At 46.2% G+C, this 26,580-nt stretch overlaps 1 protein-coding gene across 1 annotated transcript in view; it reads left to right on the forward strand.

Moving 5' to 3' along the window:
* The window catches only part of Dnah8 (dynein axonemal heavy chain 8), a 313,617-nt gene that overhangs the window by 143,944 nt on the left and 143,093 nt on the right, over nt 1-26,580 (forward strand). The window contains exons 50-61 of the mRNA XM_045156110.1: nt 695-856; nt 2,274-2,520; nt 2,821-3,062; nt 3,778-3,918; nt 5,311-5,548; nt 9,037-9,179; nt 9,643-9,777; nt 11,362-11,484; nt 11,803-12,016; nt 20,928-21,037; nt 23,889-24,052; nt 25,406-25,598. Of these exons, the coding sequence (XP_045012045.1) occupies nt 695-856; nt 2,274-2,520; nt 2,821-3,062; nt 3,778-3,918; nt 5,311-5,548; nt 9,037-9,179; nt 9,643-9,777; nt 11,362-11,484; nt 11,803-12,016; nt 20,928-21,037; nt 23,889-24,052; nt 25,406-25,598 (2,112 nt within the window). The remainder of the gene's footprint in view (nt 1-694; nt 857-2,273; nt 2,521-2,820; nt 3,063-3,777; nt 3,919-5,310; nt 5,549-9,036; nt 9,180-9,642; nt 9,778-11,361; nt 11,485-11,802; nt 12,017-20,927; nt 21,038-23,888; nt 24,053-25,405; nt 25,599-26,580) is intronic.

Below are 26,580 nucleotides of genomic sequence, written 5' to 3' on the forward strand. Positions count from 1 at the left end.
TTGGTGCATGTGAGTGGTATGTGCATGCATGTGTGCATGCAAGTGCATGCAAGTGTGTGCATTTGGATGCTGCTGATGGATGTCTTGCCATCACTCTTCATATATTCACACAGGGGCTCTCACTAGACCTGGAGATCAGTGATTGAGCTGGACTAGCTAGTCAGTAAGCCCCAGGATCCCGCCTGCCTCCCCAGCATTGGGATTGCACGCACACACCACTATGCGCAGCGTTTATATGGAATTCTCTATGTAGTCTCAGGGTGGCCTCGAACTCACGGCGATCCTCCTACCTCTGCCTCCCGAGTGCTGGGATTGAAGGCGTGTGCCACCACGCCCAGCGTTTCTTATTGGAAGTGAAGTATTAGCATTCGGTTTTTCATAGGCTTGGGGCTATAAATTGCACATTTTAAGGTTCATGTGAATGCCAGCTCGTGAGACGTGAACAGTGAACAACGCCTATGATTAAGTAGCGACATCAAATTTTGGAGACGTGAACTGAGGCTGAAATTGTGGAAGGCAGAAGAACCACGGGGCGCCACATGGGATCAGCGGTGGAGGTGGTGTTGAAAAGAAAGTGCCCGAGGGAGGGGGTCTGACCTGGAGAGTGATCAATTGTTCTCCGAGAAGGAAGCGGCCAGGGCCGTGCCTATCTTGCTTATGTAAGGAGTGTCTGTTTTAACCCGCATCACCTTAGGTTGATGAAGACGAACCTCTGTTCCTCAGCTTAATCAACGACCTGTTCCCGGGGCTGCAGCTGGATAGCAGCACCTACGTGGAGCTGCAAGCCGCAGTGGCAAACCAGGTCCAGCTGGAAGGTTTGATTAACCACCCACCCTGGAACCTCAAACTGGTGCAGGTACGGATGGGTTCATGTCACAGCCAGGGTGTGTCAGAGACCAGCACGGGACCACAGTTTATTGATCTCACTTGATGTAGATGTTGAAGGTACATTACAGTGTTTTATGGACAAAAAGGATCCTCAGGGGGATGCGTTTGTTCTAGAAGGCATGGGCTTGCTGTGGATTCGGTAGTTAGGCAATGCTTCCGTCGAGCTGTCACACTTCCTGGGAAGGAAGCAGAATAAAAAAACAAAACAAAACAACGGCTGGGATGTGAGATGCCGAAATTCAGCTGGTGCGTGCACGCATGCCTGGTCCATCACTGGCACGATGCTCCAATCCTTTGGTGACTGTCTGTGTCCATCGTAGTTCAACCGGTGACGACTGCCCAGCCATGTTGCTAGCAGCGTCCAAAACCTGTAGCAGAGACATGGGGTTAGAGCTCCCAGGCAGCTGTGACCTTGAACTTTTGACCCTTCTGCCTCTACCTCCTGAGTGCCGGGCTTACAGGCATGTGCTACCACACCTGGTTTATGCAGTGCTGATAATCGACAACCCCCCCCCCTCATGCACATCAGGCAAGCTCTCTATAGACGGAGCCACATCCCCCGCTCCCTATGTCTCCTTGAACCCTTTCTCCCATTGCCACGTGTGTGGCTGAATGTGTACTCTTGTTTCTAGTAGCAAAAGGAGGGACAGAACCCCTTTGTGGGTGGGCACAACGAGCAGGCAATGTCTGAAATTGGTTGCCTCCATCCCCAAGCCAGTCCTGCCTCTGAAATGAGGACACACGGGTAAAGGAATAGGATGACTAAGCTTCCTGCTTCCCGGTGGCATCTTTGCCAAGGTGCAACTCACGCCGGTGGGTGGGGATGGAGGGGTGCCCCCGGCGCGCTCACCTTCATCTACCTCCGCAGGTGTCCTCCGCCAAACCTTGCTCGGTCTCTTCCCATCTCTGCCCTGTTCCCCCCGACGCCCTTCTCCATGTCTCCTGGGGGCACTCCTCGAGTAAATCACTCACACGCGACTTACACACGTGCCCTGCGTGCTCTGGGCGCCCACAAGGCCCGCACAAGGGGCGCCGATCCCGAGGACGCGGTGCGATGCTGCTTTCCGCCACCGGGGGGCGGTATCATCCCGCCGGATGCCCCAGAAGGTTTGCAGGTGGCCCTGTCCCAGCAAACCCCGACCTCCAGGCAACTGCATCCCGCATTCATTATCTCCAGCATGCAATCCAGGCCCCACACTGCCATTACTTTATCACTTACGTCGTTTCTGATGTGCTGCTGATTTTCTTTCCCTGCATCTTAGTCAAAGAGGAACACCCGAACATCTTTTAAAGACCGCACAGGCGAATTTAACCAAAGAGCTTGTGTTGAAGCCCTTTAAGCTTTCCAGCTAACGCCTCGTGCGCTGTGTTGCTTGCTTGTGCAGCTGTACGAGACGTCTCTGGTGCGGCACGGCCTGATGACTCTTGGACCCAGCGGGTCCGGGAAGACAGCCGTCATCACGGTTCTGATGAAGGCCTTAACGGAATGCGGGAGACCTCACAGAGAAATGCGAATGAACCCCAAAGCCATTACAGCGCCCCAGATGTTTGGCCGGCTGGATACAGCTACCAACGACTGGACAGATGGGATTTTTTCTACTCTGTGGAGGAAAACCTTAAAAGCGAAAAAAGGTATAGAGCTCTGGTCCTCCTGAGAGTTCTTCTCTTTTTCAGGTTCATCAAACAAAGCACTTGTTTACTTTTTTGTTTGTTTTAAGTATTTGAAGATGAAAAATGTTTTTTTTTCTGATATATATATATATATATATGTAATTTTTTTTTTTGAGGTAGTGTCCTGGAATTCACTATGTAGTCTCAGGGTGGCCTGGAACTCACGGCGATCCTCCTATCTCTGCCTCCTGAGTGCTGGGTTAAAGGCGTGCGCCACCACGCCCAGCTTAATTTTTTTTTTTTTTTTTTTTTTTTTTGCAGGCGAAAACATTTTCCTCATTTTAGATGGGCCCGTGGATGCCATTTGGATCGAGAATTTAAATTCTGTGTTGGATGATAACAAGACCCTCACGCTGGCTAACGGGGATCGCATCCCCATGGCCCCTAGCTGCAAGCTGCTCTTCGAGGTGCACAACATCGAGAATGCCTCCCCGGCTACGGTGTCGCGGATGGGCATGGTCTACATCAGCAGTTCCGCCCTCACCTGGAGGCCCATCTTGCAGGTGGGCGCTGGAGCCAAGCCGAAGTCTGCTCGCGGTTCGCGCCTGCGCTTTCTTCTTTATAAAAAGCACTTACATGCGCTGGAGAGATGGCTCAGCAGTCAAGGTGCTCGCCTGCAAAGCCTGACGACCCAGGTTTGGGTCTCTGGCACCCATATAAGCCCAGATGCACAAAGTGGCCCACGTGTCTGGACTTCCTTGTTGAAGTGGCTGGAGGTTCTGGTGTGCCCATTTTTTTTCTCTCTCTCTCTCTCACTCTGCTTGCAAATAAATATTTTAAGAAATATTTATGGGCTGGAGAGATGTCTTAGTGGTTAAGGCACTTGCCTGCAAAGCCAAAGGACTTAGGTTCGATTCCCCAAGACCCACATAAGCCAGATGCACAAGGTGGAGCATGCATCTGGAGTTCCTTTGTAGTGGTTAGAGGCCCTGGCACGCCCATTCTCTCTATCTACTTGTCTTTTGCTCTCTACCTCTTTCAAATAAATAAATAAAATCAAAACAATTTAAAAAAACTATTAAAAACATATTTATGTGCACCAGGGCCTCTTGCCCTTGCAAATGAACCCCAGACCCATGTTCAACTTTATGTGGGTAGTTTGGGGGGGATTGAACCCTGGGGCTGGCAGGCTTTACAGACAAGCGCCTTTATCCACTGAGCTACCTCTCCAAACTTTGCACTTTGTTAGTCATCTGAGATTCTGTTCCTTGGCTGCAGGCCTGGCTGAAGAAACGCACTGCGCAGGAATCCTCCGTGTTCCTCACTCTGTATGACAAGGCATTTGAAGAAACGTACACGTATATGAAGCTGAACCTGAACCCCAAGATGCAACTCTTGGAGTGCAACTACATCATGCAGGTGAGGCGAACCTTGTGTGTGGACACACGCTGTGTAGACCCTTCTGGAGGTTTGACTGTCACTTGCTGGCAGGTGGCAGAACTTTGAAATAGAAAGCCTGTGTGGTCTGCAGGAATCTTTTTTTTTTAAATATATGTTACAATTTTAAAAATTTTATTCATTTTACTTTATTTATTTGAAGGGGGGAGAGGCAGGTGGAAAGAGAGAGAGGGAGAGAGAATGGGCACACCAGGGCATTCAGCTGCTGTAAATGAGCTCCAGATGCATGTGCCTCCTTGTGCATCTGGCTTCTGTGGGAATCTGAGGAATCGAACCTGGGTCCTTTGGCTTTGCAGGCAAACGCCTTAACTGCGAACCCATCTCTCTAGCTCATAACAGGAATCTCTTTATGATGAGGCTGGGAAAGCTCTGGAAGGTTTGATTCCTATCAAAGATCTTATATGAGGCTGGAGAGATGGCTCAGCGGTTAAAGGCCCTTGCTTGCAAAGCCTGCTAACCCTAGGGTTTAACTCCCCAGTATTCAGGTAAAGCCATGTCCACAAAGTGGTACATGCATCTGAAATTTGTTTGCAGTGGCAAATGGCCTTTGCATACCCATCTCATTCTCTCTCTCTCTCTTTGCTTGCAACTAAATAAAGAATTTATGATGTCACCCTTATTAGCCTTTTCAATCCAGGGGGATGTTATTAGATGGAAAGGGGTGAACTAAATAATATAAATCAGAGCCAGAAGCAACCTTAGGGAACATTTAGATGAGGCCTTTGGCTTTTCCAGTTGGGACAGTGAGACGAGGCTTCTAGGGTTGGAGGCAGGAGTTCAGATGAAACCCCACCCTCAGGCTTCCAGCCCAGTGTTTTGTGTGTGTGTGTGTGTGTGTGCGTGTGTGTGTGTGTGCGTGCGTGTGTACACACGTGAGAACAGGGACACCTTTGGGTGTCACTTCTGAGGACTCTCACCCATTTCTTTTTGGGTCAGTGTTTCTTACTGGCTGGGAGCTTACCAGTTAGGCTAGACTGGCCGGTCAGTGAGCCCCAAGGATCTACTTCTCTGCCTGGTGCTGAAATCGTGGGCCTGCGCTACCATGCCCAGCATCCTTAGGTGGGTTCTAGGGAATCGAAGTCCAGTCCTCATGCTTGTGAGGCAAGCATTTTACTGACTGAGCTATCCCTTAGCCCCTTAGCTTCATTTCTGTTCAACACACAATCTGTTTAAAGCCTGATGGCCTTTCCTCTAATGTGGGGTTTCTAAGGATGGTGGCCCATCTGGGTCTTGAGATATTTTTTTCTGTCTCTTGTCTTCTGCATTTCAATTTTATTATCTCAAAACTTTTAATCTGAAATGTTTAAATTTAAAATGCATCTTATTTAAAATCTTTCCCCCACCCCCCACCAGTCTCTCAATCTTCTGGAAGGTTTGATTCCCTCCAAAGAAGAAGGCGGTATTTCGTGTGTTGAACATCTTCATAAGCTATTTGTGTTTGGTCTAATGTGGAGTTTAGGCGCTCTTCTGGAATTGGATAGCAGAGAAAAACTCGAAGCCTTTTTGCGAAGCCATAGCAGCAAGTTGGACTTACCAGAAATACCCAGCGGCACCAATCATACCATGTATGAGTTTTATGTCACCGATTACGGCAAGTACAGCGAATTAGAGCTTCAATAATGCGACCTTTGTGTGCACGCACACATATGTGTGTATGTGGTGTGGTGTGTGTGCGTGGGTGTGTGCGGATGTGCAAGCCCTATGAGCGTGTCTGAGGAGAATATCTGACCTTCCTCTCTACTAGCTCATCCGCATATGTCCTTGGGTAAGGACAAAAGTCTCATATCTCCTTGAACCCAGAGCAGCCGTTTTCAGTCACACTGACTGACCACCACACCCCAGCGAGCCACTGGTCTCTGTTCCCCACAGAGCTGGGGTCACATAGGCGTGTGTGGCCATGCTCAGCTGTTGACGTGGGTGCTGGTCAATCAGGCCCCCTCAGGCCTTCATGTTTGCACAGGAAGTGCTCGTAACTGCTAAACCATCTCTCCTCAGCTCCAATCTGACCTTTTTTTTTTTTTCTTAAAGTAGAAAAAATACAAATTTTGAAAAGTTTTTCTCAGGTGGAATCATAAGCCAATTATGGGTAAAAACTGGGAATCCCTTCTTCAGGGAGCATGTATGGGAAAGATAGTAGAGCTCTATATATTCTCTGTGCTGGGAGCTGGTCTAGAGTCCTGACTTCTCTGTTTGGAGTGGCCTGAGCACAGTCTAACAGGAAGCCATGCCTCTTCCCCATCACCTGCTTTCTAATACTTAAGGGGGAACATTGAAGCATCGTTGAGAGTTTTCCCAGTGCCAAGTGTGGGGACACGCACAACAGATTGTCCCCCCGCCCCCCGGCAGGTGGGACCTACTTCCATGTAGCCGATGCCTCCGGTCCCCTGCTTTCTTTGCCCTCTGATTTGTGACGCCGTTTCCCTTCTCAGCCCTGCCCACCACCAGCTCAGGATCTACCTGTGTCCCCGCATGCTTAATTGGCGAACACCTACCTCCTACTTTTTTGCTTTCAAAAGTTGTTGTTGCCATCTGGTCTGTCCTCCTGATTTTCTTATCCTCTGGGGGGGTTTCTGTCTTAAAACAACAGCAAAAATCCTTGCTATTCTGGAGGTTTCAGGAAGAAGGAGCGATAAATCCAGACATTCTTTATTTTTATTTTACTTTTACAACCTTTTTAATGACAGAGAGGGGGTGGGAGAGAATTGGCTGGCCAGGACCTCTAGCCACTGCAGTTGAACTCCAGATGCATGCGTCACCTTGTGCATCTGGCTTACGTGGGACCTGGAGAGTCAAACCTGGGTCCTTAACTGCTAAGCCATCTCTCCAGTTCTCTTTTTGTTGTTGTTTTTTTCCCTTCTGGACCTTCTAGAAGAATCGGAGCCAGACATCTACACTAAACCCTATGCTGGCAAAGGGATGAAGCTTCAGGTTGGAGACTGTGAACCAGGGGGCTTAGTAGACGTAGGGGTGGGCAGCTTTTAGGGTGGGAGGCTCCTACAGCCAATAGGAAACAAGTGCAAATTTGTGTTTGGAAAGGCCTTCATGAAGTGACCAAGATAAATGAATTTTCTGCCAGCCATTTTTTAAATTATTTTTGGAAGAGAGAGAGAGAGAGATAGAGGGAGGGAGAGAGAGAGAATGGGAGCTCCAGGACCTTTCAGCTGCTGTGAATGAACTCCAGACATGTGTGCCCCTGTGTGCACGTACAACGTCGCGTGCTTGCGTCACCGCATCTGGCTATGTGGGACCTGGAGATTCAAACATGAATTCTTAGGCTTCGCCAGGCAAGTCCCTTAACCGCCAAGCCATCTCTGTAGCTCCAGCCAGCCATTTTTATAACCACAGTGACCACAGCTCTACCTCAGGTGATTAGACGTTACTAAAGGTTTCAGATGACCCAAAGGATCCAACTCAGATGAAATCACTCTTGAATCAGGGATTCTCTCAGAACCAAGCTTCTCCAGACAGTGGGAACAGCCCACACTTCTGACACATTCAAAGACCCAGGTTGAGCTCCCGCTGAGTATGGCATCCTTACTCAGAGGCCTCAAGTTCCCCAGATGGTGGAAATCCATCCCCAGCCTTTCCCCACCACACAGCACCCCGTAATGATGCCAGCAAGTTATTACCGTCCTCTGTGCCATCACACGTGGACATTGCTACATTTCTTAAAAGAGCAGTCCACTGGCATTTCTGTCCCTTTCTTCCAAGTACCCAACCTTGGTTCTGTGAGCTTCCAGCGTGGTGCTTTATTTTACTGGATGTGCCAGTAGAAGGTCGGCAACATCTAGACTCTCTTCTTCAACGGTGTCCTGATGTGGTGCTCTGACTAACATGGTGAGGCATCCAATCCTGTTATCCTAACTTATAGTTTCAATGAAACTTATCTGCCAGAGCACACGTGCCCATGAAGTGAGCCAAGGCGTTACCTAGTTAGTGGTGATAAAGGCTCCAAGTTCTTTCATTACCAACCACTTCTTTCAATTACTCCCTCTCTTTCCCTTGTTTTGTGCATTCTTATTGCTGGCATTGGACATTAACATTTTTGGAGAGATTTCATTCTTGGGGCTGGAGAGATGGCTTAGCGGTTAAGCCCTTGCCTGTGAAGTCTAAGGACCTCAGTGTGAGGCTTGATTCCCCAGGACTTATGTTAGCCAGATGCACAAGGGGGTGCATGCATCTGGAGTTCGTTTGTAGTGGCTGGAGGCCCTGGTGCGCCTATTCTCTCTCTCTCTCTCATTCTCTGTCATTCTCAAATAAATAAATAAACAAAAAAATATATATAGACATTTCTGCTTTCAGGCAAGATGGAGTACTGGGGTTAGCCTCTTGCATTAGAAATATGGAAAAACAAATGTTTTTCAGACATCAGACAAGAGGCAGTACAGGACTAAAATCATAGCGAGAAGAAAGTTGCCACAGCAGTGGATGAAGGAAAAGCCAATCGGAACTGGCAGTGTCACCAGAGTGAGGAGGGAGAGGTTAATGTGGGGGTGGCTGCATAGGGCAGGGCACCAGAGATGAGGGGCCTTCGTGGAGCTAACGGGCCTAAGGACAGAAGAAGCTGGTAGACCAGCCCACAGTTGCAGTAAGCAGTAGCACTAATGAATGGATGGATCAGACAGACAGAGATAAGGAAGTGAATAGAAGACCCAAAGCCCATGGTCAGCCCCTGTTTATCTGGCCCACTTGATGTCTGTATTGCAAAAGAATAAAGGCTTCACTTAAGCTCAAAGTAAACAGAAAGAAAGAAAAGGGATTAAAACAGAAACTAACAAAACAGAAAATAGAGCAATGGTAAGGGGAAGAAATCAAACCAATCCTTGAGAAGATCAGTAAACGTTATCGATTTCTTATCAGAGATGTCATGGTTTTAAAAAAGAGAGAGATGATATAAATTACCATTGGCCAAACACCAGCGGCAACACTTGACAAGTAGATGCATTTACACATTTTAGGAAAGCACCGTAAACGTCTGCGTGATCTCATTGACTGGTTCTAGCACTTACATTTGTATATTCTGACACAACTTTCAAGTAATGCGTTTTTGCGAAGTGGAAATTTTACTTTATGGCGCAGGTGATTGGGAACACTGGAACAAGAGACTTCAGCCATACTACTACCCAACGGACAGCATTCCGGAATATTCATCAATTTTGGTCCCAAATGTTGACAACATTAGAACGAATTTTTTGATAGACACCATTGCAAAGCAACATAAAGTAAGTTTAATAGGTCAGTTCCTAGAGGCTCACCAAACTATGTAAGAAACACATCCCTTTCCACGCAATACCAAGGGAAAAAATGAAAAAGAAAATCCAGCACAAGGGCCAGGAGGTTGTGCCACGGGAGAGAGGCACTTTTGGGAAATAGTTTCCGGTCCCAGGACACTTTACAACTCAGTGTCCTCTGGGTGTCTGCTTCTAAAGTCTCATCCATGCTCCCGTGGTCATGTGACTGTTCAACCATATTCTCTCCCAACACTCCTATACAGCAACTTTATGCTTCTGCCTTTAGATCTTTAGTTCAACCAGGATTTAATCTGGTGTAGGTGTGAATCCAAACAGTGATTAAAAAGGCATTGGGCTAAAGCATAAGGTGCAATAACAGCCAGTTGAACCAGTTGGGATTCTTGACCCTGAAGATGGTGTGCCGCCTTTCAATGCGATCCCCCTGCAATTGCAGGCTGTTTTGCTCACAGGGGAGCAGGGGACGGCGAAGACTGTGATGGTGAAGGCGTACCTCAAAAAGTATGACCCCGAGGTGCAGCTGTCCAAGTGCCTCAACTTCTCATCCGCCACAGAGCCAATGATGTTCCAGGTAGGGCTCGCCATCCGCATGTTAGAATGAAAGAAGTGGGACTGGCGGGGGCCGCAGTGACGGCTTAGCAGTTAAGGACCCAGGTTCGAGTCCCCAGGACCCACGTTAGCCAGATGCACAAGGGGGCACATGCGTCTGGAGTTTGTTTGCAGTGGCTGGAGGCCCTGGTGCACCCATTCTCACTCTCTCTCTCTCTCTCTCTCTCTTAAATAAATAAATTAATTAAAAAATTTAAAAAATGGGGCTGGAGAGATGGCTAAGCGATTAAGGCACTTGCCGGCAGAGCCAAAGGATCCCAGGTTCGATTCCCCAGTACACATGTAAAGCCGGATACACAGGGTGACACATTCATCTGGAGTTTGCTTGCAGTGGCTAGAGGCCCAGGAGTGTTCTCTCTCTCTCTCTCTCTCTCTCTTTCTCTCTCTCTCTTTGCCTCTTTCTCTCTCTCAAGTAAATAATTACCTAAATTATGTTGTCACAATGTCAAAATGTTAAAAGTGATGGTTGCCATAGAATGAGCATGATGCTTGTACTTACGTGCATGTAACCCCCCCATATGTGTGTATATGTAGCTTGTTTGATGTCTTTTCTCACGTATGTGTATGTATGTTCGTAAGTGTTTGAGTGCATGTGTGTAGAGACTGGAGGTTGGTGCTGGCTGTTTTTCCTGATTGTTCCCCACCCTAATTCTTGAGACGCTGAACTTGGAGTCCTGCAACCTGCCTAGAGCAGCTAGCCAGCAAGCCCCAGAGCTTGTACCATTTCTGCTTCCGCAGTGCTGGGATTGTGGGTGCCACACCCAGCCTTTACACGGATGCTGGGGCTCTGACCTCGGCGCCTCATGCCTGTGGTCCGCCCACTGAGCTGTCTCCCCAACGCCTAGCTTGCCTTACTCTGGCCGAGTCTGAATTTTGATCTAATGTTGAGGCTGAAGCTGGACTTGGGAGCCTATTTGTTTCAGTATTCAGTTAATGATTAGTATTCACGTCCGTATTTAGTTACTTTCTCACTACTGTGGACAAATTCCTAACCAGAAGCAACCTAAGGGAGGAAAGGGCTTGTTTTTCAAGTGAGAGTTTTGAGGAGAAGTTTCATGGCAGCGAACACATCGTGGCAGGAGCCAGAAGCTGACGTATCACATTGGCAGGCGGGCGGGCGGCAGAGTCGGCCACAAGTGTGCTCAGGAAGCAGAGGACAGACAGGAAGTGTGGCTGGGCTATAAACCCTTTATGCCCCATCCCCTGCAACGCCTTTCCTCCAGCCAGGCTTCACCCGCTAAAGGTCCTACAACCTTCCTAAGCAGTGAAATCAGCTGGGAACCAGGTATTTAAGCACACGATCCTAGGGGACATTTTATGTTCAAATGACACCACCATCACTTGTTTATAAAAATCCAACAATACGGGGGTGGGGCTGGGCTGGGGAGATGGCTCCTAAATTTAAAAAAAAAAATCCAACAATATGTCTTTGAGAATTATATTTGCAGTTATGAGTGATGTAAGTTATATTCTACTTTGAAAAAACTGTTTTTCGATAGAAGGGCTGAAAACTAGCAGTAATTGCAAACCGTGTCCTTGTCTCTAGAGAACAATTGAAAGCTACGTGGATAAGAGAATGGGGAGCACCTACGGGCCCCCAGGAGGGAGGAAGATGACAGTATTTATTGATGACATTAACATGCCTGTGATTAACGAGTGGGGAGATCAGGTATGTCTAAGATAACTCGTGTGGACAGTTCTTTTAGTTGTGATCAATAACCAGCATGTTGTGAAGTTTGGTAATAATTCTCAGCTGAATCTGGAAATTAATTTTGTCATTGTGGTGAAGGGCGCCCTGGGCTTGCACCAGGCGGGTTTAACTTCAGGGTGGAAAGCTCCTGGGTTGAAGCTGAGGGTCAGCCTTCTCACAGACTTTCTTGGTGGGAGTTGAATGGTTTCTGGTCGCCTCACCTGTACGCTCTTCCAGGTGCTCTGGGGAAGTATGATAAGCGATAAGTCTCAAAGATGTGACCGTGTGAACTTTCAGATCACCAATGAGATCGTGCGCCAGATGATGGAGATGGAGGGCATGTATAGCCTGGACAAGCCTGGGGACTTCACGACCATAGTGGACGTGCAGCTCATAGCGGCAATGATTCACCCTGGAGGAGGCCGGAACGACATCCCGCAGCGCCTCAAACGACAGTTCACCGTGTTTAACTGCACACTGCCTTCAAATAATTCAATAGACAAAATTTTTGGTATGACGATCCTAGCTGTTTAATTGTTTGTAAATTTTTTGTAATTTTTTAATCTACTTATTTGCAAGCAGAGAGAGATAGAGAGAGAGAGAGTGAGAGCCAGGGCCTTGAGCCACTGCAAATGAACTCCAGATGCATGTGCCACTTTATGCCTCTGGTTTTGTGTGGGTACTGGGGAATAAAACCTGGGTCCCTGGGCTTTGCAGACAAGAGCCTTAACCACTAAGTCATCTCATCAGCCCTTTAAAAAATATTTTTATTTATTCATTTTCAAGGAATGAGAGAGGAAGAGAGAGAGAGAGAGAGAGAAAGAGAGGGAGAGGGAGAGGGAGAGAGGAGATGGATATGGATGGGTTGCCAAGGCCTGTAGTTACTGCAAAAAAAAAAAAAAAAAAAACCACCCCAAAAGAAACCACTCCAGAGCATGCACTACTTAGTGCATCTGGCTTTACATGGGTGCTGGGGAATTGAACCCTGGTCATTAGATTCTACAGCCCAGTACCTTAACTGCCAAATCATCTTCCCAGCCCAAGGGGTTTAATTGTTTTTATTGCATTACGTAATGGACATAAACCATGCAGAAACTTACCCGAAGTAAGGGTTAAGTGTCTGAAACAGACAGCTGAATATCAGTACTAAGATAGTCAATTTGCAGCCTAGTCTAAGATCAGAGAGATTTAGAAATGTGCTTATTGAAGGAGATATGGGAGGCGAGAAAGCTGTTGATCAGAGAAATCTGGGATAATGAACGACAATACTCCCACACTCACAAGTTCACAGAAATAACCTAACCCTTCCTATGTTGATGAAATGACAATTTCCTGCACATGTGAACTCGTACTGTGAGCAATTATGCAACATAGAAAAAAAATAGATCCGTGCATAGGTGGGGCATGAGTGTTTGATGTAGCAGGCTCTTCAGGTCAGGAGGGAAGGAGAGACTTTCAATAGAAGGCACTGGAACTGCTAGTCATTCTTATGGGAAAATCACTGAAATTGGACTCTTTGACTCATAGCAAGCACACAGTCAATTGCAGATGGATCAAAGGCATAACTCTGGAAGGCACAGCCGGGAAACAGTCGATATAAGGACATATCCAACTGACTCCCAAAGTAGGAAAGAACTTCTTTTTTTAATTAAGTAGAAACTTTGCATGGACACATCGTGTGTTGGTGCCATCGTTTCCCTCCTCCCTGTCCCCACTGCATTAAGGGCCCTCCTTAGTAGGTTGCTGGTATTTCTCGTGGAGTTGTGGGCTCTGGGTTTCAAGAGCAGCACTCAGTCATTGGGGGAGGGGCAATGCCTCTGAATATTCCCCCCAGCCTGTGGCTCTTACATTCTTTCTGCTCCCTCTTGAGCAAAATTCCCTGAGTCTTGGTGGGTGTTTTTCTTTTATGGTTTTTTTTTTTTTTTTTTTTCAAGGTAGGGTCTCGCTGTAGCTCAGGCTGACCTGGAATTCACTCTGTAGTCTCAGGGTGTCCTCGAACTCATGGCGATCCTCCTACCTCTGCCTCCCAAGTGATGGGATTAAAGGCGTGTGCCACCATGCCCCGCTTGGTGGGTGTGTTTTAAGTCTACTTTAACGTTGAGCTTTCAGCAGATTCTGGCTTTCTGCTTTGGTGTGTTTTGAGTATCTTCAGTGTCTGTCGCCATCACCCTGGCACAGGTTCTCAGGCTCGCTGTGAGAGCAGCATCTTACCAGTTCCTCTGTGGTTTCACCTGCGCCTTAGCTGATGTGTGAGGGGTGGCTCATCTCATGATGGGAAGTCAGCTATCTTTTTTTGTCTTGTTGATAGATTTTGGTGACCTCAGTTCTCATTGCCTTCTGTAAAAGAAAAACAGATTCTCCAATGGAGAGTGAGATCAGCATAGGTTAAAGGGGATAAGCATAGCTAATTAAGAGAGATTTTGATGAGTGTAGCCTCACTTTTGGCCAAAGACTAGTGGGAGCTTCTTGCTGGAGCCCATGTTCCTGGTCTCCATAAGATTCTGACTTGGTTTTCGGTACCAGCTATGGATTCAGGAACGGACTTCTTAAGTGAGACTCAGAAAGCACAAAAACAAAAGATTATCAGTTTACTAGATTAAAATCAAAAGCTTCATTTAAAAAAAGCCATTAAGGGCTGGAGAGATGGCTTAGCCATTAAGGCATTTGCCTGCAAAGCCAAAGGATCCCAGTTCAGTTCTCTAGGACCCACGTAAGCCAGATGTACAAGGTGGTGCATGTGTCTGGAGTTTGTTTGCAGTGGCTGGAGGCCCTGGTGCACCCATTCTCTCTCTCTCTTTCTTTCTCTCCAATAAATAAATAAAGTTTTTTTTTTTAAGCCATTTCGAGTCTGGAAAGACGATGTGGAAGAAAACAGTTCCTAAGACACATAAACATGGAAGTGTTGTTCTAAATACTTGAAGAAACTTTATAAGAAAAATTAGAGCAAACAATCTGATTCACAAAAGGGGCCAAAACCAGGGCACTTGAAGGATAATTAAATACCTGATCAACAACATAAAGATGGTAAACATCATTATTACTTGGGAAAATAAAGCAAAGGAAATTCCAATTTACACCTGCTGGATTTGTGAGAGATGGCAACCTCTGGCAACTTCAGGTATAAGTGAGAGCGTGAAGTGGTTGAGTGTGGGCACATCCCAAGCAGCTCCTCTCCTCTCCTCACGACAAACCGACTTTCCCTGCCTCCCTTCGTGGGCTGGGCTTTCTGCATCTCATCCAAGAAGTCCTCTCTACTCGGCCACCCAACAGATGTTTGCCTATTGCGATCAATGGTTGGTATTGATTGTTAACTTGACAGAACCCGGAACTACCTTGCCGGATGGCCCAGCTTAGGTTAATTGAAGTGGGAAAACCCACCTTAACCATGGCGGCATGGTTCCCTGGGCTGGTGTCTTGCACTGAGTAAACAGGAGGGAGAGCTGAGTGTTCGCATCCGTCACTCCTCTCCTGCTTCCTCACAGCGGGCTGGGCTGTGCTCAGCGGCTGCAAAGTTCTGCAGTCATGCCTCCTGCACCAAGATGGAAAACAACCTGGAACCATAAACTGAAATAAATGCTCCTTCCCTTGGACTGATTTTTTTTTCTCAATTTTTATTAACATTTTCCATGATTATAAAAAATATCCCATGGTAATACCCTCCCTTCCCCCACTTTCCCCTTTGAAATTCCATTCTCCATCATATCCCCTCCCCATCTCAATCAATCTCTCTTTTATTTTGATGCCCTTAGACTGATTTTTTAAAAATATTTTTTGTTCATTTTTTATTTATTTATTTGAGAGCGACAGACACAGAAAGAAAGACAGATAGAGGGAGAGAGAGAGAATGGGCGCGCCAGGGCCTCCAGCCACTGCAAACGAACTCCAGACGTGTGCGCCCCCTTGTGCATCTGGCTAACGTGGGACCTGGGGAACCGAGCCTCGAACCGGGGTCCTTAAGCTTCACAGGCAAGCGCTTAACTGCTAAGCCATCTCTCCAGCCCCCTTAGACTGATTTTTAAAAACTTCTTTTGTTGACAACTTCCATGTAGATAAACAACATAGCATGATCATAATTCCCTCCCTCCACCTGCCCCTTTTCCCCTTGCCAGTCTCCCCGCCACTGAATCCCTTCTTTTTTTCCACCTAGACTGATTCTTTTAGTTTAAATTTTTTGTTTATTCTTATTTATTTATTTGAGAGCGACAAACAGAGAAAGAGGGAGAGAGAGAGAGAGAGAAAGAGGCGGATAGAAAGAGAGAATGGGCATGCCAGGGCTTCCAGCCACTACAAAGAAACTCCAGATGCCTGTTCCCCCTTGTGCATCTGGCTGATGTGGGTCCTGGGGAATCGAGTCTCGAACCGGGTTCCTTAGGCTTCACAGGCAAGCGCTTAAGCACTAAGCCATCTCTCCAGTCCTAGACTGATATTTTTTTTGGGGGTAGCTTGCTTTATTTTTTATTTTTTTCTCAATTTTTATTAACATTTTCCATGATTATAAAAAGTATCCCATGGTAATACCCTCCCCCTGCTTTCCCCTTTGAAATTCCATTCTCCATCATATCCCCTCCCCATCTCAATCAGTCTCTCTTTATTTGGATGTCATGATCTTTTCCTCCTCTTACGATGGTCTTGTGTAGGTAGTCCTAGACTAAAATGCCTATGTTTCCTCTGAATGTTATATACTTCTTGTCTTCCAGAGTTGCTTATTCCATCTATAGTTCATTTTGTATACATAGACCAGAAGAATTACACAGAAAAGCTCACAGAATAACACTTTTTTTTTTTAAGGAAGGAAGGATTTATTTTGGCTCACAGTTTGAAGGCACAGCTGATCACGGCGGGGAAGGCGCCAAGCAGCCCGTCACATCGCACCCTCAGTTAGGAAGCAGAGAGAGACCAATGCTGGTGCTCAGCTTAACTTTCCATTTTTATTCAGTCTGAGACCCTATCCCCTGCAGCGGAGCCGCTTACATTTATGGTGGGTCTTCCCACCACGATCTTATCTAGAAAGTCTTTTACAGACTGGCTCAGAGATTTTTTTTTTCTAGGTGATTCTTGATGTAATCAAGTTGTCAATCAAGTTAGCCACCATGGTCAATAATAATATTTACGAGGGCTCCATCATTATGACTTAGCCAACCCCCAAGACCCATCCTAGCTTCTGTGGGGGATACTAGATAAATTTAAGTTGTTTAAAATTGTTATATTTATTGAGCCAAGGCAAGGCACCAACGTGGCTAGAGATCCCATGTGCAGGGCCTGGAAAAACCCTGGAAAGAGAAGAGAGAAAAGAACGTTCTAAGAGCTCCTGCCTTGTGGGGAGCTGGAGGGGACAGAGAGCCCACGTGGAGAGGAAGGGCTAGGGAGCTTCCCCGTGGCTGAGCCCGGCCGGGTCCCAGGCTGGGCCGAGGGAAAACTCACTGCAGCTGAGAGTTCCCAAGTGGTTAGGCAGCTCAGAGAGCCTGCCCTCCCCCTGCAAAGGCATTGATAACCTTACAGTGGTGGACCCTATCTTCTGGATCAGGTGAACCAGAGGGAAAGCTGGTTGGTTAGAGCCAGGGGCTGTCTCAGGAAGAGGCTAGCCCTGACACCAAGTTCCAGGGGCTGAACTTGACCAACCACAATGTCTAAATCCTACAAAATACCTCCCTCCCAGGAGGGGTCCTGGTTGGTTGTGTGGGAAAAAAAAAATAGGGAACTAGGCAGAAATAAGAAGTCAGATCATCTTTGTTTTCTCCCTGCAAACTTTCCTGTCTTTTTTAATTTCAGGGGCCCAGTCACGCTAACTGTACCCCCTGTTACCACCCCCTCCCCATGAAAAGACACTCTAACTGTTGTCAGAGGAAGGAGGACGGTGACCGCTCAGTCTTTAACTGCTGAATGAGGAGGTAGACATACCGCAGTCAGTCTCCAGCAAGGGTCACTGTTTTAAAGGGCCATTAATGTGGATTGATGGAGTGCAGGAAGACAGTTCTGGAAGAAAATGTTGGGGAGAAAGGACAAAAGTAATGAGTTAATGAGACGTGAGCATGCAGCAAACTGGTCGTCTTTAGGGTGGTCCTTCGGTGGACTTCCAGGCCTTGGGGAGGATTCAAGGAAACCCAGGCAGGTGGAGCTGGATTGTTGGGACCATCAGAGCATGAGCTGGCTGAGATTTCCTTCCAGAACTGTTCACTGAATGGCACAGGAGCGTCTGACATGGTCTGAATCTGTTGCTGTATGGCTTGTGATAAATTTAATTTTGAGAGAAGACCTTACTATGTAACTAGCTAGTTTGGCCTTGAGCTCAGCCTTCCCAATGCTGGGATTACAGGGGACCTTGACTTCCTTTTACTTTTTGGTTTTTCACTGTAGAGTCTTACCCTAACCCAGGCTGGCTTGGAATTCACTATGTATTCTCAGGCTCAGGCTGGCCTCAAACTTACAGCAATCCTCCTTACCTTGGCCTCCTGGGTGCTAGGATTAAAGGCATGCACCACCGCCCCAAGCCTCACTTCCCTCTTTATTTTTTTAACCTAATTTTTTATTTTTTATTTTAATTTTAATTTTTTATTTGCAAGCAGAGAGAAAGGAGGGAATGGGCATGTTAGGACCTCTTGCCACTGCAGACAAACCCCAGACTCATGTGCTACCTTGTGCACGGCTTCACATGGGAACTGGGGAATCGAACCCAGCTGTCAGGCTTTGCAAGCAAGTGCTTTCAACCTTTGAACCATCTCTCGAGCTCTTTTTTAACTTAAAAAAAATTGTTTTCTGATTTATTTTTAATATTTTTATTTATTTATTTGAGAGAGAGTCAGAGGGAAAGAGAAGAAGAGAGAGAAAAAATGGGCATGTCAGGGCATCCAGCCACTGCAAACGAACTCCAGATGCATGCACCATCTTGTGCATCTGGCTTATGTGGGTCCTGGGGAATCAAACCTGGGTCCTTTGGCTTTGCAGGCAAGTGCTTTTACTGCTAAGCCATCTCCCCAGCCCTTGATATTTATTTATTTATTTATTTGAGACAGAGAGAGGGAGAAAGAAAGAGAAAGAGGGAGAGAGAGAATGGGCACATCAGGGCATGTAGCCACTGCAAACGAACTCAACAGGCATGCGCCACCATGTGCACCTGGCTTATGTGGGACCTGGAGAATCGAACCTGGGTCCTTAGGCTTCACAGGCAAGTGCCTTAACCACTAAGTCATCTCTCTAGCCCGTCTTTTATTTTTTAAAAATTTTTTAAAATTGACAATTGCCATGCATATGAACAATGTACTTGGATCATAATACAGTCTCAAGGAATGCGCCTCAAGTACTATTCATAGGGACACCTATGTGAAATAATCTGGGCACGCATCGCCAGCAAATGTAGCTAAGTAAATTGCAACAAAGGTGCATACCCGTGCTGTTTGTGAAGAGTGAATGAGCCTCAGCATAGATGAAGCCTAGACCTGTGTTGAATGGAAGAAAATGGAAATTTATTAAATTACACATGCAAAGAGGTAGAAATTCCAAAGCATGAGTGGTAGAGCACTAACAAAAGCAAGTGTTACTTGTTGTAAAGTTAGGGGAAGTGGCTATGCTTGAGGTGGGGTGAAAGTGGGCTGAGGAAGGATGACCACACGGGGGCTGCCCGTGTATTGGGGGTGAGGTCAGACCCCTCAGTTTGGAGGGCTCTACATGAGTGTTTGCTATTTGGCACAATATAAAAAGGTCTGGCAAACAAACAGACCAGAAAGGGAGGCGATGCGGGGTGAGGTAACTGCCCAGGCCAGGCCATCTTGCCAGTGTTGAGACAGAGGCACCAAACCCTGCTTTCTGACTGTAGTGTCTGTGCGTCTTACCATATGCGCGTCCCACAGGCGGGAGGAAGTCTGGCACAGAAGATCCCGGGAAGGGGCTCCTGGGCGTCCAGCACCGCCACCCATGACTCCGGAGGACAACTTCATGCTTCTCCAGGGCACTGCCTCCACAGTCTGTGTCCACGAACCCATGTCTTCAGCATGTGTGACCCTTCATGAACCTGCTCCGGGTCTCTGAGCAGACACTCCTGTTCATACTCCTGCGCAGAAAGAGATCACGCTCACATGCACACACGTTAGGCACGGCGAAGAAAAGCGCATCTCTTTTTGCAGTCTGAGTCAAAGGCTTTAAGAATATTCTAGCCGGGTGTGGTGGCGCACGCCTTTAATCCTAGCACTCGGGAGGCTGGGGTAGGAGGATCACCACGAGTTCGAAGCCAGCTTGAGACTATACAGTGAATACATAGGTCTGCCTGGGCTAGAGCGAGACTCTACCTCAAAAAACAAAAGAATCATCTACCAACCGTACCTGGTGGCACAAGCCTGTCGTCCCAGCTACTCAGGAGGCTGAGGCGAGAGGATCACAAGTTCATGGCTAACCTGCACAGCCTAGTGAGACCCTGCCTCCAAAAAAAAAAAAAAGAACTTTGGATGCTTCTCTAACATGAGTGAAGTCTTAGGTTCAATCCCTAGTACCTCAACTCCTAGTACCACAGTAAATAAATAAATAAAAATAAACAAAAACCAGAGGCCTACAAAGCCTGATGACACGGGTTTGATTCCCCAGTACCCACATCAAGCCAGATGCACAGAGTGGTGCATGCATCTGGAGTTGGTATGCAGTGGCCAGAGGCCCTGGCGCACCCATTCTCCTTGTCTGTCTCTCTTCTCTTATCTCCTGTTTACAAATAAATAGAAGTTGAGAGACCATAAAAAAATACACAAAAACCAATAGTCTATAAACAAAGCCAGTCCTGCCTGAGGGAGGAGCCGTCAGTCACACTGACTGCAGCTCAGGAGACGCAGGTCCTGTCTACCAGCGGTCCATGTGACCGGGAGCAATTTGCTTTGCCTGTTTGGGCCTAAAATCTCTTTCTCTCCGATGGACGAAATCACCTGCAGCCTTTCCAGCTCTCATATGCTTCATGTAAATGTGGTTATTTATTTATTTTAAAAAATTGTTTTTGACACAGGGTCTCATGCAGCCCAGGCTGACTTTGAACTCACCGTGTAGCTAAGGCTGGCCTTGAACTTCTGATCTTCCTGCCTCTATCTCCCAAGAGAGTGTTATATAGACTCTGTTTTATAGACACCAGGTGACCTAGGTTCAAATGTAAGCTTCACCCATATTCACGGTCCGTGCGCATGGTCATTTTACAGCTCGCCTGTTAAAATAGGGACAATGATAATAAAAAGTTTATCTAGTACACATCCTTTGTTATGGGATGTTGGGAGGCTTAATGAGCCAATATATGACATATTTTACTGTTAGTTTGGCTTAGGCCACTGCTCACTCCCAAGAGGAAAATTTTAAGAACCCTTGTACATTCAATCTTGTCATGATTTATCCATCAGGATAAGCATGTACCTTGTAACCACTGAGTAAACTTACACCTTTCAATCTTGTTTGCTTCCTAGGAATTATTGGTTGTGGTTATTTTGACCCTTGCAGAAAATTCAAACCTGAGATATGTAACATGGTTGGGAATTTAGTCTCCGTGGGCAGAGTGCTATGGCAATGGACAAAGGTATGCAATTAGAGTGTTATTTTAATTAATTTCTTATTTTACTTTTATTGGTTTAATATTTTTGTTTATTTGCTTATTTGCAAGCAGAGAGAGGTAGGGAGAAGAGAGACAGACAGACAGAATGGGTGTCTTAGGGCATCCGGCCACTGCAAACAAATTCCAGATGTGTGCACCACTTTGCGCATCTGGCTTTACATGGGTACTGGGGAATCAAACCGCATCGTTATCGTTAGGCTTTGCAGGCAAGTGCCTTAACAGCTGAGCCATCTCTCCAGCTCCCCTCCCCCACATTATTTATTTAGTTATTTATTTTATTTTTTTATTTTTAAATTTTTTATTTTATTTATTTGAGAGAGACAGACACAGAGAGAAAGACAGATAGAGGAAGAGAGAGAGAATGGGCGCGCCAGGGCTTCCAGCCTCTGCAAACGAACTCCAGACGTGTGCGCCCCCTTGTGCATCTGGCTAACGTGGGACCTGGGGAACCGAGCCTCGAACCGGGGTCCTTAGGCTTCACAGGCAAGCGCTTAACCGCTAAGCCATCTCTCAAGCCCTATTTACTTATTTTTAAAATAGTTTTTGAGAAAGGGTCTCATGTAGCCCAGACGGCCCTTGAACTCACTATGTAGCTAAGGATGCCCTTGAACTCCTGATCTTCTTGCCTCTACTTTGCAAGTGCCTGGTTTATGTGGTATTGGAGATTTGAACGTGGGGCCTCATGCATGCTAGGCAAACACTTGACCCACTGAGCCACTTCTTCAGCAGGCCTCCTAATTTTTTTTTTTTTTTTTTAAATATCACCTGTTCTTCAATCTCATTTTCCCCTCATGGCTCAGTAAGTTATCACCACATCACCCATAGTAAGCAATGTTTGTTGGAAGAGACAAATTAGGTGCCCAAATGGATTTATGACACCTTTTCCTCCCAGGGAGCAAATATTTGACTGACTGATGTTTTCCATATGTATGAGGTATTATTGTACACCAGCCATGACCTCTGAGAGGAAGCAGAATTTTGCTGAAATGAGCACTCCACGTGTTAGACTCATTTGTCACTCCGTGCCTCACTCCCTCCCACCACCAAACCACATAGGACACACGCGTGTTTATTGGCTGAGTGATTTTCCAGATAGGCTCAGCTCCCCAAGATTCGAAGCCTCATTTGTTTGTTGGAGGTGGGGTGGGAATTAGTGACCTGATGGAAGTCATTCACTGGACAAGTCATTGTTCTAAACAAGCAACAATTATCCTAGGGTATGTGTGGTACAGTGTGAGATGTGGTGTGTGTGTGTGTGTGTGTGTGTGTGTATGCGCCCGCGTGCACAAAAGTCATAGGAGAATGTCGGCTGCCTTCCTCTGTCACTCACTGGTGTATTTCCTTGGGATGTAGTCTCTCCCTTAAGCTGGAAGTACTGCTTTTGGTCAGTGAGCCTTGGTGATCCTGATCTTCTGGTCTCTGCTCCCTACAGGACTAGGGTTACAGACGTGCATGGGCCCGGGGCCAGTTGTTCGTGTGGGTGCTGGGGAACTGAACTTGGACCTTCTCAGGTCCTCTTGGGCCTTCATACCTAAGCAATAAGTATTCTTATCCACTGAGCCAAATTAGAGTGTAAAAATTACAGACTCAGGCTGGAGAAATGGCTTAGCAGTTAAGGCGCTTGCCTGCAAAGCCAAAGGACCCAGGTTCATTTCCCCAGGACCCACGTAAGCCAGATGCACAAGGTAGCACACTTGTCTGGAGTTCATTTGCAGTAGCCAGAGGCCCTGGTACGCCCATTCTTTGTATCAGCTTCTTTCTTTCTCTGTCAAATAGATGAATAAAAACAAAAACCAAAAAAAAAAAAAAAAAAAAAAAAAGACTCCATAAAGTACCTTTTCAACATAGGAAAGGCTTATTGTATGTATAGAGGCTTTTGCTCTAAATCATTAGATTGGTGGGTTGTTTAATCTTCAAAAAGAGACTAGAACCCACTCATGACCTTTATATACTGCCAGAAAGGCTTTCTACACGGAGAGCAGCTCACATTGATCTCTTTGGAGAAGAAAGCATTGTAGCCTTGCTTTTATATATGCTAGAAGTTGCTAGAAATAGTGAACAAATTAACAAGGCCGAAGACGGTTTCGGTGTTCTGACAGTCTTACCTGTTAACTAACTACAGACACGTGCACATGAACAGTAGTGCTATTGAGTTGTCCTGCAGTGGAATTCAGGTTGTGATGTGGAGACGTAGTTATGATATGAAGATGCATTTATGTTATGGAGATAGAGTTATGACCCTACACAGAGCCATCTCTAGAAGATAGTCGTACTTGACTTTAGAAATGAACACTCACTATATTTGTTGGCATGATAGCCAGCTTGCATTCAATTTTTTGTTATGACAGATTTGCATACATATACACATGTACACATGAGTGTATATGTATATACACACACACATATACATATATGTAACATATATACTTATGTGTTAGTAACGTTAACTATAAGAACAATTTTCCCAACAATTCACATAGTTCTTAAGAACTTACAGTAAAAGGACTTGCTCAGAGCTGATTGACGATGGTCGAGCAAGGCATTGGAATCTGTCACCCTTGCATGACTCTTAAGTCCATCCCATTCAAGGACTCGTGGCCTTTGAAATGTTATGTAGGCTTATTTATGATGTGTGTGTGTTTTTTCTCCTGTCAGTGCTGTGACCAAAGCATAAACGTGACTTGATTTACTTGCTCACTGGTTTTCACGTACAAGACTAGTTACAAGATAGACTGGCCCTCAGGCATCTCTTCTACTCCTTGTCTTAGCTGGGAATTTAACTGTGGTCACCACCTTCTTTCTTTTTGATATCTAGACCAAGATGCTGCCCACGCCTTCTAAATTTCATTACATCTTCAATCTTCGAGATCTTTCCAGAATTTGGCAAGGAATGCTGACCATCAAAGCCGAGGAGTGTGAATCGATTCCTGTGCTCATGTCACTGTTCAAACACGAATGCAACAGAGTGATTGCAGACAGGTGCGCACGGCAGCGCGTGGGCCGTAATGAGTGACAGCGGAAGGCCACGTTCCTAGATTCATTCATTTTACCTTCTATCTACCATCCATCTATCATCTCTCTGTCTGTCTGTCTGTCTGTCATCTATGCAGAGAGAAAAAGAGACAGACAGAGAAAGAGAATGGGCACTCCAGGGCCTCTAGCCACTTCAAAACGAGCTCGAAGCAGACGCACCACATTGTGTATCTGTGCATTTATGTGGGTACTGGGGAATCGAACCCGGGTCCTTGGGCTTTGACTGCTGAGCCATCTCCGTAGCCCCTGGATTGATTCTTGCCTTTTTTTTCTTTTCACTCAAGTGTGGGTGGCGTTTGACACTTGCCAGTCACCTTAAAAAAAAGGCTGTGCCAAGTCACACAAGTACAACGGCCGTAAGTCCATCTTTATGAGTCACCACACCATCGGAGCTGATAACAGCAGCAAATTTTAGTTGTTGCATAAGTTCTAAAAATGGTGACCTCTTTGTAGAAATCCCATTTCAACCCACTAAAATTAAATGCAGTCATCCTCCTGAGCTCCAGCTTCATCCGTAATCTGTAGACCACCACGTCAGTCTCCTGGAGTTGTAAAGTGTGTTGTGTGGTAACTCAGGCGTAGGTGGGATTCCTCCCATGTTGACCCCCTTCCTCCCGTCATCTCTCTGTGACATTGTAAGTCTGGGAAAGACCTTCATATACTGTGTGTAAACCCAGAATGAGGACACATGCCTGTTTCTGACTGTCACATCTGCCTTCCTATAGTAGGTCTTAGACACCATTGAGTCCATCTTGGCCAAGCACAGAATGTAGCATTTCCCTCTCCTGAGGTGAGGAAGGTGCAGGTTTGGGATGAGTGACCACACTGGGTTAGCAAAGAGACTTGCAGGACTGGAAAGATGGTTCAATGGTTAAAGGTACTTTCTTGAAAAACCTGAATGGCACAGGTTTGATTCCTCAGTGCCCATGTAAAGCCAGACACACGAAGTGGCCTATGAATCTGGAGTTTATAGGCCCTGGTGCACCAACTCTCTCTCTAAATGAATATTTTTTAAAAGCTTGCTTAGCGGGCTGGAGAGATGACTTCGTGGTTAAGGTGCTTGCCTGTGAAGCCTAAGGGCCCAGGTTCAATTCCCCAGGACCCACATAAGCCCGATCGATGTACCTGGTATTGCATACATCTGAAGTTCATTTGCAGTGGTTAGAGGCCCTGGTGTGCCCATTCTCTCTCTCCTTCCCTCCCTCTCTTCCTCTCTCTCTTCAATAAATGAAAATAAAGAAGCTTGTTTGGAGAAGACACTTTCATGTTCGGTCTTCTCATAAGTGCCTTTCTGTTCAGGTTTATAACCTCTGAAGATGAGCAGTGGTTTAATCTCCAACTCAATCGTGCTGTTGAAGAAAACATCAGCTCGGACATAGCGTCGTGCATTCTTCCCGAACCGTACTTTGTGGATTTTCTCCGTGACATGCCCGAACCTACTGGGGATGAACCCGAAGACACGCTCTTTGAAGTGCCCAAAGTCTACGAAATGGTATTTGTCACCATCTCTTTAGAGTCTTCCCAACCACTCAGACCATGAGAGCTTTCGCTGTACCTGAGTCCCATGGGTAGATGCTGGACCTTCTAGATTATTTATGGGCACATGTCAAGTAAGCTAGTCCCTTTAAAACATTTCAGAAACAGGCTGGAGAGATGGCTTAGCGGTGAAGGCGCTTGCCTACGAAGCTAAAGGACTTTGGTTCAATTCCCCAGGACCCACGTAAGCCATATACACAAGGTGGCACATGCATCTGGAGTTTGTTTGCAGTGGCTGGAGGCCCTGGCACACCCTCTTTCCCTCTCTCAAATAAATAAATAATTTAAAAATATTAAAAAAAAAACATTTCAGAAACAGTTAGAGAGATGGATTGTTGAGTAAAACATTTTCTGTGAAAGTGTAAGGGCAGAGTTTGGATCCTCAGATCCCAAATAAATGCTGGGTGGCTATGGCGGTCACTTGCTATCCCAGCACGCAGAAGGCAGACTCAGGGGATCCTAGGACAAGCTGGTTAGTTAGACTGGCCAAATCCATGAGCTTTGGATTCAAGAGAGATACCCTGCTTCAGGAAAAAAAAAAAAAAAAAAAAAGTGGAGCAGAAAACCTAATGTCAACCTCTGGCCTACACGTGCACATACACGTGCCCACTCACACGCATGGGAACATACACGCACACACATTCAACAGAAATTTAGGACAGTATCATTCAGGTCAGAAATTTTAAAAAATCCTTACTGTCACCACTTTGTTCAATATTACTCTAAAAATTGTAGGCAACTCAACCAAGTGATGAAAATAGTTTATTAATACAAAATAGGAAAAAGCCTCAAATTGCTGATAGATATGTACAGAGGATTTTAAATCCAGGCAAATTGACAAGTAAGTTTAACTATCCTACTAAAGGAAATGTTTTTGTTTATGAGGGGCCAGGTGTGAATATGAACATGCCCAGGCCTCTTGCCATTGCAAACAAATA

The sequence above is a fragment of the Jaculus jaculus genome, chromosome 8 (assembly GCF_020740685.1).
Source record: "Jaculus jaculus isolate mJacJac1 chromosome 8, mJacJac1.mat.Y.cur, whole genome shotgun sequence".
NCBI lineage: Eukaryota > Metazoa > Chordata > Mammalia > Rodentia > Dipodidae > Jaculus > Jaculus jaculus.